Genomic DNA, 15,649 nt, shown 5'->3' on the forward strand with positions numbered 1-15,649 from the left:
GGTGGTAGAGAGGCGGGGAGGGGAAAGCAATCGCTGGCTGTGACTAACAACCCTTTCTTCCCCTGGGCGGGTGTCTCCTCTCGACCCGCTAGGTCAGCTACAGGTGTCGTGACACAGAGCAGGGTAAAAGTCAGAGCCCTAGTTACAGCTTCTCTTCCGGGGCACCCGGAGAGGGGAGTTAAAGGTTTAGCTAAATTTTCTAAATCTTATGGCATTTTATCCTGTGTCAATATGTTTCTGTATCAACTTTTTTTTTTTTTTTTCTCCGATAGAAAACTATGGTTTATGATTTTAATTTGCTTCTAAAAGTAAGAGAGACGTCGGTTTCAGACAACAGAATTACAGGCAGCTGAACGGACTTTCTTGAATTATATCTGTGGGAAGCAGCAGTAAGTTAAGCATCTGTCTAAACCAGAACAGTTGAAGCACGTGGAACCCATAAAGGATGTGATTAGTAGGACTTTCTCTTCAGAAGGGTGTCAGCTCAGGGAAGGGACTGAGGACTGTGGGACATCACTCTGGTTCTTTTAAGAATTGCATCTTTCTGTACATCTGTTATAAAGCAACAACAAATGATGAAGGGGAGCCAGTGTCCCAACCTGTAATAGACTTAAAATATACCTGAACAGTAAATGTTACACCATCACAGGACCATGCTGAATTATAAAATGGATTTGTTACATGCTGTCTAGATAGCATTAAGCTGTCTCATCCTTACAGCTCTACAGTTGTGGTCTTTGCAGGGCAAAAGTATCCACCAGTGGCTGTGTTTTTTTCGCATGAGAGAGAACAACAGAATTGATGAAACATGCAGTTCCACCCCCCAGGGCTGTCTGAGGGATCTTCTTCTTGCTGGGACTGGGTCTCCAGGAATGAAGGCCTGTGCTGCTTCAGGTAGGCTTCTGAGTAGCATGTAAGTGCCTCGGATAGATCTAGTAAGTAGTTCTGATTCTAGCTATAGTACATCTATCAGAGTGTCAGTACAGGCTGAAGGGGTTTCACCAGAGTGCTTCCCTGCACTTGGGTTAGGCCTAAGTTTAACCTCTTGTCACTCTTTAGAACAGCATTAAAGCCCGCGTGGTTGTGAACGTCGTGGCAGTGACGGTTCATGCACACGGGGTGGTGAGGCAGGGTGGAGGCTTGTGCAGGAGGCTGGTGGTGTTGGCCTGTCAGGGGCACTCAGGCACGTGTGTGGGGTGGCCGTTCAGGTCTGAGTGTCTGGGAGGCACTGGGGTTTGCTGCAGGTGCTGTGGTACCACAGCTCTGCTGCAGTGCTGGTGTTTCTCTGGCTCAGGGGTGCCAGGTGCTGGGGTGGGCTGCCCAGAGCCCCCGTGGTATTTCCAGCTCTGGATGTGTTCAAGACTTGAGTGAACAAACCTCTCCTCAGCCTGATCTAATTAGCCCTCCTGTGAGCAGGTGTTGAGCTCAGTGACCTCCAGAGATCACTTCTGACCAAATTCATTCTATATTTAAACCCGTGTATGCAGGGGTAAGTGAAATGGAGGAACCAGAGAAAAAATATAATGGGGGAAGGAACTTTTCTTTTTTTCTGAAATCATTGTAATCACCTTCCAAAAAAAAAAATAAAAATCAGATACTGTTGTAGACTGGGTTATTTCCAATTAATTTAAATTATGCTGTACTCTGAGAGTGTGGTAAATTTATTGCTGCCTTCCCATTTATGTGTGCACCATCCATAACATTCCCATTACTTTCCTTAATCAGTTTTGCATTTTTTTTGAAGCTCTGAATGGAAGCTTAGGTATTTTTGCTGTGTCCATCTGGAGCTGGCAGAAGCAGCTACACCTTAACCCCTGATGGGCTAGGTATTCTGCCACCTTTACTGGTCTTACCCCCTGCTGGGCTGCGGCACTGTCAACAGACACTGAGGCACCTGGTTTTCGCGGCGGTTTGGGGGTTTCCGGGGTGGGACCCTCTGTCAACGAACAGGGTCCCCAGCCAATGGGGTGTCTCAACCGAGGTAGACGGACGAATGAATAACCGCAGGTCAGATGTGACTTAGTCCATAAAAACAGAGTTCCCGCGGGCAAATCCCATGTTAGGTTCTCCCTTGGAGCAGCAGGTGTGGGAGGAAGGCTACTCCTTAAGTCAGTACGCCACCTAAGGAGACTTCTCGAGATTGAGTGGCCTTATGTTTGGTGAGTGACACTTCTAGATACATCTTTGAGTGAGCCTTGTCCCTATTGGACAGGTGATTCCAGGCACCTGAGGGGAAGGCCTTCCCTTTGTGTGAATCTGTACACGTGGGATTATCATTATCCATGTTAAGACTAGTCAAAGCATAAGAATCCTTAAGTAGTGCTGTAAGGTATTCCCAACCGACATCTGAATCTGTGATATTTTTTTTTAATTTATCAAAGTGCTAAGTAATGTTGACCAGAATAAGTATTCATTCTAGTAAATCCGTGTGTTTGTGGGTGCCCTCCTTTTTATTCTGTGCCAAAATGTGGTCATCTTTTGTGTACCATTGAAGAATCTCTTCGTTTAGACTGGGAAGTGGGTTATAGTATCAAGTGATTGGACAAATAATAAGGGCTCAGATTTCATCCTTTGTGTTTTAGGTACCCTTAGGTTTAGTTACTCAAAGTGCTACTTAATCTAAATTTTCAAGAGGTTTTTGAATTGGACTTATTTAAATACTGCCTAGTACTTTTATGGCATGATGAAAGCTGCATAATCAAAGTCCGCTGGACACAAAATCCAAGTCCACTGGCCAAGTTCACCCCTCCTGGCGCCTTCAGGGAACGTTCCACCACGTCCCTCCATGAGTGCAGGGGGACAGCTGCCATCTCGCCATGGGTTGCAGGGAAACTTCTGCTCGGGCACCTTCTTCCCCTTCTTTCTCACCAGCCACCAGCACCGCTCTGCCTCTCCAGCACAGCTCTTCATTTTTTTTAAGTGCTCGCTCTGCTCAGGTGTTACCTCAGTTCTTTCGTATGTTAATCGCAGAGGCACATTTATTGTCCCTCTAATGGCTCCTTGGCTGGTTTTGGAGCAGGGGAAGCTTCTCAGCTTGTTACCGGAGCCACCCCTGGCGCCCTTCCCCTGCTACCAAAAAAACCCACGAAACCAGTATAAGTGCTTAATCAGATAGCTTAATGAGCCAGATGCTTTCCCATTCTATGGAATCTTTGAGTGGTGTAGAGAAAAATACTCATGTTTGTTGAAGGTCCTGGAATCCTGTTTGCCTTGGTTCTGGTTTTATCTCTGCTATGGAGTTACTGCTATCACTTGCATTTTATACTGCTCATTTTCTCAAGGGAAGAGCTCCAGCTACCTTCAGTGAGATTTTCTGTAGGATTTAATGAAAACTGAGCTTCATTCATACTTACCAGAATTGTAATGTTACAGTCCCAGGGGCATGAGTTACTTGTTGGTAGAGTTTTCTTACATCTCAGAATTGTGCTGACAGCTTCAGCTCTTTGCCTAGTGTGGAAATATTTTGGGAAAGATGGTTGGTGTGCTTGCACTAAAGAGAAGGTTATCCAGTTGGCTGTGTGCTCAAGGTCTGTCCTGTTGGTGGATGGCAATAAATAGCAAACACAAATGAGTTTGCAGTGCATTACAGCATAACAAACACCAGCCTACTCTGGAGGTAAAGTGTAGTGTCATCAGGCCTGTGTACAAGTGTGGTGAAAACATTTTAAGTTTTCAAGTAGTGAAGTGTAAAATCAGTAGAATTCTATTCTACCCCTAAATTTCAGAAACTGAACAAAATGAGAAAATAGTTTTATTTAGAATAAGCATAGTATAACAGTTAAGGGTCTGTAATTGGCAATCACAAGAGCAAGAGTACAGCCTTTCTGTACTCCTGCACCTACATGTGAGTTTAGGTGTATTAGGGTGTCTTTGGCATGATTTCCTGAGAGTTGCTGACATGAGCAACTCATGAGTTGCAGTGCAGGTGGAAATTAGAACTGATGCTCTCTGCAACCTAAAAATTTCATGGAAGTTGCACTTGCACTTACAAATGTAGTGGTGTCAGTTACATTAATGGCAATTTCTAGAGTTAACCCAAATTACTTTAAAATAAGAAAAGCTCAAAGGGACTGAAACTCTTCAAAGTAAAAGAAGATAAGATAATTAGTATAGCATGTAGATGGGTTCAGGGGTAAATGGGACCTGGATGTGTTGCTTTACCCTCCAGCTTATGAGACGTGTTCTTGAAAATTTCTGTGCTAACTGGAGGCCCAGGACCAAAGCAAGAACTCTCGTCGATGATCAGGTGAGAAGGCAAAGATGCACGCAGGATATTCTTTATAGGAATAGAGTTGAGTATTGACTGGGAAACATCCCCCAAGCTGTAATTTGGGGGAAACACAAAGCCAGATGAAGAAGAATGCATCTCTGAGAATGCTGTATTTTGCTGTATTTGTTGTCCCTTAGCCTTTTGTGAACTCTTGGTTATCTAATTTGTGTTTACATTATAGCAACCTGGAGTTCTTTCAGGGTTAGCTCGTAAGTAGGGTTATTTACTATTCATAAATACCATGAAGCATAAATAGCTTAGCAAATTTGAGTCATTCTGCTGCAAAACAGAAAACAATAAAAAGGTTTAAAGTATCAATCATAAATAAACAATCTTAGCACTCATGGAGAGTATAATTTATTCAGAAAAAATGATTCAACAAACACTTGCAATGAATGTGCTTGGGGGGAGTGTAATTTTTTTTTTGTGTTTACTTGAGAGCAGGAAATGGTAAAATCTAATCAGCTGTGTATATTTAGAAATGCCTGTGTAGAAATAACTTGCATCTGAGGAAGATAAGACATGATAGAGTAAGAGGCAGATATTCAGGATATATGTCAGCTCACCCAAGAAGTTTTGCCCAGGGATATTTGGAAGAGTTTTGAGGAGGACTTCCCCAATGCAGGATTAGGCTGTTGTCATGCCCAGTGAGGTGATGTAACTGGTTGTGTGCCAATGGAGCAGAATGGACAACTAGACTTTGAAGAAGGCAAGTTGAAAGTCATTGGTTTCTGATGCTTCTGGCAAAGCCTGAATCCATCTTACTGTGCCACCAAATGGAATTGTTAAATTGATTCACACGAAATTTCTCCTGCCATCAGTTTCATTGTCTTTCTTATGTCAGGCACCATATGCACTAACAAGCTGGCCTGCTTACAGTATTCAGACATGATGGTGATTAAAGCATGTGGTCAGTAGCAGGGGAGAAAAATCATGCAGAATGTTGTGCTTTTTAATCTTTTTTCATTGCAAAAAACAATGTTCGGTTTATTAAAAGCCATTAAAAAGGCATTTCTCTGATCAAACGTCTGAGACTTAAAGGAAAGCCAGACTGCTGTCCTGGGAAGAAATGGTTTAGTGATCAGATGTCTAGTGAGTGATTAATGGAAGAATATTAAACCTATTTAATTTTATATATATTTGCTTTGATGTAAAGGCTGTTTTCTCTAATGATTTTGCTGCTCCTGTTGATGGTTTAACTGTAGTTACAACTGCAAGCTGCAAAGTGAGAGGGTCTTGCATGCAGTGTGTGAGTGAACTATGCTTAAGTTTATACTGAATTAGACATTCATGAATTCTATAATTAACATAGAGCTGAGTGACTTAGAATCATAGAATGATTTGGGTTGAAAGATACCTTAAAGATCATCTTGTTCCAATCTCCCTGCGTGGGCAGGGACACCTCCCACTAGACCAGGTTGCTCAAAGCCCCATCCAACCTGTCCTTGAACACTTCCAGGGAGGGGACATCTACGGCATGGTTGACTTTTTGGGCTGCAGGTGCACACTGATAGCTCATGTTGTGGTTCTCATCAACTTGCAGCCCAAAGTCCTACTCCTCAGGGCTGCTCTCAATCCATTCACCACCCAACCTGGTGTTAGTACTTGGGATTGCCCTGACCTAGGTGCAGCATCTTGCATTTGGTCTTGTTGAACTTCATGCAATTTGCACAGACCCACCTGTCAAGGTCCTTCCTTCCCTCCAGCATACCAACTACACAGCTTGTTGTCATCAGCAAACTTGCTGAGGGTGCACTCAAGCCCACTGCCCATTATCCAAAGATGTTAAACAGCGCCAGTCCCAATACCAAACACTGAGGAACATGCCTTGTCTCCTTTTGGACGTTGAGCTACTGACTGCAACTCTTTGAGTGTGACCATCCAGCCAATTCCTTATCCATCAAGTGGTCTATCCATCAAGTCTCTACATTTTAGAGACAAGGATGACAAGAGGAAATGGGGTCAAGTTGCATCAGGGGAGGTTTAGATTGGATATTTGGAAAAATTTCTTCACAGGAAGAGTGGTGAGGCATTGGAACAAGCTGCCCAGGGAGTTGGTGGAGGCACTGTCCCTGGAGGCATTAAAAAAACAGGTAATGTGGTGTTTCAGGAGGTGATTTAGTCATTAGGGGTTGTAGGGCAGATGATTGGACTTGATGATCTTGAAGGTCTTTTCCACCCTTCATGATTCTATGATTCTGTGTAGGACAATGTCAAACGCTTTGCACAAGTCCAGGGGGATGACATCAGTTGCTCTTCCCTCATCCACCAGTGCAGTAACCCAGTCACAGAGAAGCTTTTCCTCTGATTCTTTGCTCCTTGGGTGTTTTGTGCAAACCATTGCTGAGGACAGGATATTGACCTCAGTGAACAGCTGACATTGCACAGTATGGTTCTCTGTATATTCATGTATTCTCAGTGTGTTAGTCTGTTCCAGGTGATTCTCCTTGACAGGTAAAAATTCTAATGCTGTAGAGCCAGGTGCACACAAAGTTAGACAAATAGGTCAAACTAAATAGTGATGTATGTGATCCGTGGTGTGAGTGTCAAGTCGGGAATTAAAGGCTGTGCATGATTTCTCTCCTTAAAGTTCTTTAATTGTCATTAATTTTTTCATAGGGCCCAAGAGGTGGCAGTAAATCAGAGGCTGAAAATAGGTCAGCTAGTTCAACTGAGAGCATGCATCAAAGATGCACAGTCTTTCTATAAGTCTGTTATAAAAAGATCAGAGAGGAGAAGCTTGCCATAATTTCAGCTGTCTACAAAGTGAGTTTCTGTAGTTGATTAAGTAGAACTTCTCCAACTCACAAACCTTTAGGATGACATGGAAATTAAATCATAGCAGTGGAAGCAGGCAAATAGGTATATTAAATGAAAGAAATTTAGGCTCTAATAACTATTTTGTGTATTTGTTCCTATCATACAGTTTCCTTGGATACTGTGTGATTTCAGTAAAAATTAAGTTTGTCGCTGGCTATAGGGATGATTTCCTCACTAAAATTCATCAGTATTTTGAGGGCATCTTCACACACCAGTATTTCTATGCTGTCCTTAAAAGCAAGAGATAAAACTACTAGATGTCTTAGTCAAACACTATTTAAGGCTGGGGCCTCGGGGGTGGGGGGCTGAAAGTAGTCTCAGGTAGGGTATAAACTGTCTGAAAGAAAATGTAAGTACTATAATCCTGAGGATGATGAAGGCCTTCAGTAATCCCTATTTGTTTATAGTCAGATAGTGCTATAATTACTGTATTACTCAGTGAATATTATTAGTCTTAATGATTTCAAATGGGCGAATTTCTTGAGGTTGATAGCAGTATGCCCATGAAGAACTTCAGTTACTCTGTGAACAGTAGCTGAGATCAGCATTATAACTACCTTCTGAACAATAAAAGTGGAAAGATTTTTTTTCTGGGGAGGGGACGAGGATGGTGTGTTCGGGTCCTATGTGGAATGCATAAACTGTTTTTTTGGGAGACAAGCTGCAAAAAATGCATGACCATGGTGTAAATTAATTACACTTATAAAAACGTGATTGTGGTATCATCTCCATTAGCTTTTTGGCTCTGTGGAATGATTAATAAAATTTTAAAGCCTTGCTTTATAGCTGCTGTGGTTAGAATCTTAAAAAAAAATAAATCAAGTTTCCAGCAGCTGAAGATTTGTGATACACAATTAATTGCTTCAGATTCTGATATTTAGGAATTATTTGGAATCCTGAATCTGATTTTCTTGTGAAAAAAGTGAAGGCAAGTTTGACTCAAATTTTCTGGCTCGTGTTTTTGGTAGTATTTTTAATTTTTTTTAGCGAAGGCAATAGAAGTTGCCAGATTATTCTCTAGTATTAGTAATTATGTCCTGCATATTTTTATAGAAGATGTATATAACCTTAACTAGCAAAGCATATTTAATTGGAGGAAGAGGAATTAATCTTTCCATTATCAGTAGCAGTTCTGCAACTGCCGGTTGTCTGATTAAGTTTAGAAGGGTCTCCTCCTCCTATTTCCTCTGCATTCTACAGGGATTTTTTCCTGTTCTAATATACTGTAATGTAGGTCTTCCTATGTCTTGATGTAAAAATAGTCTTATTAGGCACAGAGCAGATAATTCTAAGGTGTATGTTAGCTCATTAAGTCTTAAGTCTGCCACCCCGCATAACCCAGTGAATTTACCACCTTGTGTCTCTGCAGAGAAATCCAGTATTTCTGGGTAAAGTAGGGAAACATTTATTTCTTTTTTATTTAATGGACTTCCATTGGTGTATGAATAAGGTAAATAATATTCAGATGCTTTTGACTACTGAGAGAATCACAATTGTATCCCCTACGAAGCAAATGGGTGAGAACATCAATGTGAACATGTTGCTAGTCCATTTTACTTGGCCCTAATTTCTGTAGCAATCATGCTACTTTTGAGAGACAAGAGTTGTGCCAAGGAATCAGGCTCAGCTTGTTATAAGGAAACAAAGCCAAGTGAGATCTGGAAGACACATAACTGCACCCTTATAACACTGTGTTTGGCTTCATAAGCATGGCCTTCAGTGAGGGCGTTCTCATACAGTTACACAGCTTTTGGCTTCTAAGTGGCTTATTTTTCTGTTTTTCAAAAAAAGATACTATGTCTGTAAAAGGCAGCAGGGAAAAAAAATTAATGAATTTTGCTTATTGCTGCATGCCACCTCATAAAAATTTGGGCCTTGTTAAAGGATATGTAAGTGTCACAGACAGTTTTAGAGTTATGGTGCTCAGATTAAGGTATTGCCCATTGGAAATTACTGAGAATGGGCTATTCATCTCCTGCTCCAGGAGTCCAAGGTTGCCCACAGGTTCAGCAGTGCAAGCAGCTGTCAGCTCATGCCATGGATAGAGAGATGATTCTCACAGTGGAAAGGAGTACAAACTGCACTGCAGATTTTTTTTATTTTTATTTTTTCTCTGCTGTGCTTGTGGGTTTTAAATGTTTGGTGTGTCAGTCTTTTCAGACTCAGTAGTGATCCCTTAGGACACCGGTGATCACCTTACTTCTGTCATGGTCTTGGATTTTGTCTGCTAAGATACTCTGTAGCCCAGAGCACATAAACAGTTTTGGTGGAGCTCAGTGTTGACATTAGAGACTTCAATACACTCAGCTCTAAACTGATTAGATCAGAGATCTAGCGATCCATCTGTTGTGCCCCAGGAGCTATTATAATTACCTGCGGTGTGGATCGCCCGCCCCGGCACACCCGCCTTGGCTGCCTCGGAGCGGCCGTAGCGCCCGCAGCCGCCAGATGGCGCTGCCGCCCCGGCGCTGAGCGCGGGCTGGGGGTGCGAGTCGGGCGTCGCTGCGCAGCGAGGCAGGGGGCTGGGGGCAGCCTCGCCTGGCGTGCTCACAGTCATGGGGCTTTCAAGGGGTTTCCATTGTCCGTTATACTTACCAAGTGCATCTCGAGTGTCTTGAAACATCTTGACCAATTCTGCCGGTCAAGTGGAGTTGTGCTGCCGTGCTCTGTAAGCTTAAGCAACGGTACTGCTAGTTAGTATCCTAAAAAAATAACAAAAAGCTTTTCTGGTTGAGTCCACTTTTCGGGAAGTCTCGCCTGAACCTCACAAGACTTTCATGGCCCAGCTGTGAAGCGGCATTAGTAGTACATCCCTTCTTTAGTGAGAAAGAACTTGCTCGTGGAGTGACATTCAGATATTTTAATAATAAGGCTATTTAAATCTAGGCAAACCCCACAAAGGAAGTAATTGCAGGGAAAAATTAACTTCAGTATGGTAAATAACGTGTAGCATCATTATGCATAATGTGCCTCACTAAGTTGCAGAATAATAGCTGTTTTCTTCACAATAATTCAGAGACTTAGACATTTCAACCTCCAAGCATATTTAAAGTGCCTTTATGTCACGTCTGGGACTGGAAAGTATTTGTATCAAAGACAGAGGGAACAGTTAATGCTTTTGTGATTCTACACTTTTTCTTTGCTTTTTTTTTCCTTTTTTGAACTGCAGTTGGGACCAAATTCCTTTGATAACTTTGTTTTCACTTTTGAATTCTGAGCAACTTCTGTCTCAAAATGATTTTATTTTGAAAAAAGTATGCTTTTCTGACTTGGGACTAATAAACAGATAAATGTCTAATTTTTTTTATAACATATTTCAGACTAACTGTTGCTAAGGCTTGCTGTCTAATTTAAAATTGGTCTTTCAGTCTTGCTGGAGATATAGCTGGGGTTTGATGTTATGAGTTCATCGAATTTCAGTTTTGTAACGATTTGTGTTCAATTTTAGCTCAAGTTTCAGCCCTCTGTTCCTCTGTGTTTACTGACTGCTGAATTGAACCAGCATACTGTGACAGAAGAAACAGATCAACTTCTATCGCAGACCGTACCTGCTGAAGGAAATTTGTTAGCTTTTTTTTCTTTAAAAGAAGCTATCTATGCTGAAAGGCTTGTATGTGCTGCTCTTTCGCACATGGAAAACACAGCATGGAGCTTCAAAATAAGTGAACTATATGAATGCTTGTTGGCTATTTTTTTCATACATCTCTAGTATGTGTCCAGTTCTGATGCTGCAAAGAACCGAACCCACAGCTAGTACCCCTGTTGCAGCAGCGTGATTTCAGCTTGCGTGTTATACTTGGAGTAGAATTTTGGATTACTGAGATTTTGCTTGTAGATGTTTTGGAGAAAAGACTGAGGAGAGGAAGAAAGCCCTACAGCATTTAGGTGGTCAGTTTCCCCCATTCATGGGGAAGGATTCCTTCAGAGTTTCTTGCACCAGTGAGTGGAGGGATGAACAATGACATACGCCGTGTAATATTATTATGTAATTCTTTACTAATTCAGGTTGCAAAAATGTTGGGTTTTCTGTTGGATAAACACAAAAGAGAATAAGACAGCAAAAGATTAGTTATATAGAAACTTTCTTTATATGTAATATAGATCAAGCAGATTGATACCTGTGGACAGTTGCATAAATGGATGCACTATGTTATTTTTTTTAATTGTCTCTCTAAAGAGTTTAGCAAAAGATGATGTGACTTCAAAGAGAATAAATAAACTAATCTCAATATAACACTGTTATTTTATATGAGTTTTCTAGACTATTTCATTCTATGAAACATTAAAGTAGAGATACTGATTACCATATTCACTTTATATTAAATGTCTCAAGAGGAGAATTAGTTCAAAGATGAGTGTCTTTGGGCATGAGTACTACAATAATACATATTAAAAAAAGAGAAACTGAATTGGAAACAGTGCTGAATATTTAAATGGCTGCAGCTGTTGCATTACAAACATGTCCTGTGCTTCTCTGGATCTAATGGACCAGAGTGAGTTTGTTTTCTCTACCATGCTGAGAGTCTGTACCTGAAAAATAGTGTAGTCTGCTGATTACATGACTTAAACTCAAATTTGCCCAAAGTTTGTGAAGAAACAACTTACCTCAGGGATTTATTTTTTTTTTAGTTATTTTGAAGTTAATGAGTTGAGCCTTACCTTTTCTCTTGAACTGACAGTGGCTTGTGTTCTATGGTCTGATTAGCTAACTTGTATGCATAACAGCTATATTCCAAGGCCTGGTATTAAAGTTTAATGGGTTACCTGATTAGATGAGAAGCCTCTGTCCTTCCTTTCGGTCTGATTTGCAGAACACAAAGCTATTAGCTTTGTAATCAGACACTGATCAAACTTCTGAACAGGTAGACGTTTCTTCCTGGAGTGCTCCTGATGAGTAGGCTGCCATTACTACTTGCAGGTAGCTTAAAACCAAGGGCATTGTGTTAAATGGTAAACAATTAGGGTGTCAAACCTAGTACTCCTACCTAGTTTATGTATTCTATAGGAAATGGCAAAGTTACCTTTTTATTCTGTTCTTCTCTTCTGGATGTTTGTGTATATATATATAAAACACATATAAATGTATAAACCCAACAGTTATTTAGTTCAATATTAGCAATAGTGGTGGTTAAAATTAGGTATATGGCCACACAGGTTCCTGTGATATCTATAGACTAGTCATATAGACCACTATTTCCAATAGTGGGCTCCTGTAATTCTTAGCCTAGCCAATAGATAGGTTCCTAAAAATTGTCTTGACGTTCAAAGTTCCTCAGTACATTCAGTTCTCAATGTGAATATAGCCATCTGACTCTAGGACACCTAATTTGAAAATGTTAGTTATGTCAGTCTCTCCATCTGTGAAACAGAAATATTAATTAGGTGAAGTTTAATGCATTTGAAAGAGTCTTGTGATCCTTGAGTGATCTCATGAAAATATAATTATTATAAAACCTCTCATGCATGAAAATTCTCTTTTTAGCTTTAGAAAGGTAGGTATTGCTGTCAAACATTTTTTTAATCTACTTTTGGCTAAGAAAAAAAGAAATAACAGACATCTGACTTGTAAAATAGGATATTGTTTATGTGAATTAGAAATAACAGACTTTGCTCATTTCTGTTAGGGTTGCTAAAAATCTTACTTTGAGATTAAATTAGTGAGACAATTTTTATTATTTTTTTCCAGAGCAAAAAGCATAAAGTTAGAAAGCACTGTAACAATTAGCGTTGTGCCAATGAAGGCATGTGCCTTGGAGGCTTAGTAATCCAATATAGTACCTTTTAATTAGAGGTCACTGGATTGAATCCAGTTCATGATAATTTAGTAATTTGGCATGATTTTGTTCAGAGGCCTAAGTAAAATCAGTCTTAAGGCCAGTGTAACTGTATTTTTAATTATCTACAAGCACAATTTTGTTGTTTTTCTTAACTAACCAGCAATAATTTTCTTAACTTGTCTAAACAGACAATAAATAATAACAGACAATAACATGTTAAAACAATCTTTCTATCTGATAGTAGGATAGAGAAGAACTGAGCATTTAATGGAAATGGATATACTTCTCATTCAGCTAGTTATTAAAATTAATACAGGATTAATGCAAGGGGTTTCATCCTGCAATAACTTAATAATTTTGATCTTCTGAAGCAAACTTCGAACTCTCTGAGATTGATGTGAAGAGTCTTCTGGAAATGTACAGATGTGGTGCACTTCCCTTCCCCACACCCCACTTTGTTCTGGGGATCCATGGTTTCTGAGGACTGATAACCTAATTCTGAGATAGCACAACCTGTCTTGAACTCTTCCATATGTTGTCTTAATTTTCTACTACTCGATGGATCTTTTGTCTTTTCCGATCTCCAATGCCAAATTACAGAAAACTTTCTTTTCAGTATCTGGTATTTGAACAATATTTAGACCTTGTTCTCTGCTTTGTAGTTTTAATTTTATTTGTCTTACAGAAAACTGTAGTAAAAAATGCCTTGTTTTGAATGATTTGCAGGCTTGCAACAACAGTCGTGGCAAAATTAGTTTCAGTTTCTTTCAGTTTTCTATTGTTTCACCTCTCCCTACTTAGGCAAGTGTGTCTTTGGGAAACAAGAAGTCTACATTGTAAACTTGCTTCCTGCCTGCTTCTGGAAAGGGCAGTTGTGTTGATTCAGTGCAAGTCTTTAAGGGTGCAGAGGAAAATGCCAAGCTGTTTCATGACCCATGGATGCATCTGACCTCGTATGACTGGAAACTGAAAAAATAAAAATCTCAGTGTTTCTCCATTTCTTTTCCATTAGTTTCCTAAAATTGCAAGTTTTATTTTTTGAAATGTAAGTAATTCAGCAACTGCGGCTTAATATGAATAAACACAGTATGTGTGTGAACTACAGTGAATGTACATCAAATTACGTACCTCATACATAATGTCACCATGCCATAATCCTGAGAGCTGTATGAAGTCTTAAATCAAATTACATTTAGAAAAGTAACTGGATGGTTCTCTTGCATTTGCACCTGCTTTTTGAAAAGAAAAATCTCAGATTTATAGAAGTTTTATGCGTATTCTGGTTAAGCTTTTATGAGATGATATCTCTGCAAACAAGAAATCAAATTTCAAAGGGTAAAGGAAAGGGACAAAGCAGATATGACAAATGACTAATTTAGCCTATCTTGTCTCTCAGACTGTCTGCTAAATTTCTTTTCTTCCCGTGTGCTTTAATGGAAAGCTGGAGAAAGAAGTAAATAAAAAAAAATAATGTTGACTAACCTTACAGTAAAATCTTGTGATGGTATGTTCTTCACATCAGTTATGAAGCCTACAGAATGAGCAGGGGCTTTATGCTAAGGCTGGGGAGAAATAACCCCAGGCTGGTGATGCCAAGGCAGAACTTTTGAGAAGTTTCAAGTTCTGCATATAGTAGCATCAGTGGAAACCCCACCACTTGCCTGAGCAGTTACAGTGCTATCATTGTGAACTCTCAGTCCTTAAGCCAGCACTTGAACTGATGTGGACTAGAAGAAAATGCTTGTCTGAATAATTACAAATAACAAACATCTATAAAAATGGCATGGCCTTTGTGGACAGTTTGAATAGTGAAAGAGCTACATTTGGAGACTAAATTGTTTATTGTGAATTGCTCTTCCAGCTCCTCTAGTAAGTGATCTCATATATCAGTGTTCAGTGCTTTCTCAAATAAAAGTCTGGCACTGTGCTGCTGCCAAACTTCTATTCACATGCTATTAAGTTTACTACCAGCATGCATCTTTCTCTCCTTGGAAAATATATGCATGGGCAGTACTTTCTCTCTCCCTTTCCTTCTCTTTAGTTTTGCGTCAAGCTGCTCCCACACCACAACGGTCATAGAATTTTTGTAGTATAATTAAAAAATGTCAGTTGCAGCCTTTATTTGAAGAGTTGCATCCAGAAAATTTCTCTTGTCTTTTTGTCTGATTAGGAAAGTTCACAGGATGTTAATGAGACTGTGAGTAGGTAGTTTCTGAAGATATAAGTGTGACATTGTTGAGGTCTCCAGAAGCAATCTCTCTGCACTACCATTGTCAATCTATTTGGCTTATTGCAGTTTTGCAAAGATGAACAGTTAAACAGTCAGAAGAAAAGGGCTGTTCAGAGATTGTGATCATAGACCCATAGTGCTCATGGGCTTGAGGGGAGTAAAGATTTTTGTAGATAGCAATGACTAGATGGATGCTTACACTTCTGAATTTAAACAGATGATTACAAATATGTAAAACCTGCATCATTATTCAAGTAATCTGCTCAGACTAGTCAGTCATCAGCAGATGTCTGAGTGGTTTGGGCTAATACTAGGTTGAAATAGGTCAGTGTGTCCATTATGTGTATTCATCTTGTCTATATATTGACTTGGATGGTTTCACTTGATGATCTTTCAGGTCTTTTCCAACCTTCATGATTGTGTGATTCTGTGAATGGAAAACGTAAAGTGTGATTTATTTCAGTGGGACTTTGGCATGTAATTGGGGCAGAATGTGCTTTGTAAGTGCTTTGCTGAATCAGGGCCCGTGGAAAATATTTCTAAGGATCAAGC

General features: G+C 40.0%; 1 protein-coding gene across 1 annotated transcript in view; it reads right to left on the reverse strand.

Annotated features, from left to right (window-relative positions):
* The window catches only part of SEL1L (sel-1 suppressor of lin-12-like (C. elegans)), a 40,455-nt gene extending 30,742 nt beyond the window's left edge, over window positions 1–9,713 (reverse strand). The window contains 1 exon segment of the mRNA XM_009993981.1: window positions 9,464–9,713. Coding sequence (XP_009992283.1) covers window positions 9,464–9,713 — 250 coding nt within the window.
* Window positions 9,714–15,649: the final 5,936 nt, after the last annotated feature.

Source organism: Chaetura pelagica, unplaced genomic scaffold, assembly GCF_000747805.2.
Source record: "Chaetura pelagica isolate M959 unplaced genomic scaffold, ChaPel_1.0 scaffold11, whole genome shotgun sequence".
Classification (NCBI taxonomy): Eukaryota; Metazoa; Chordata; class Aves; order Apodiformes; family Apodidae; genus Chaetura; species Chaetura pelagica.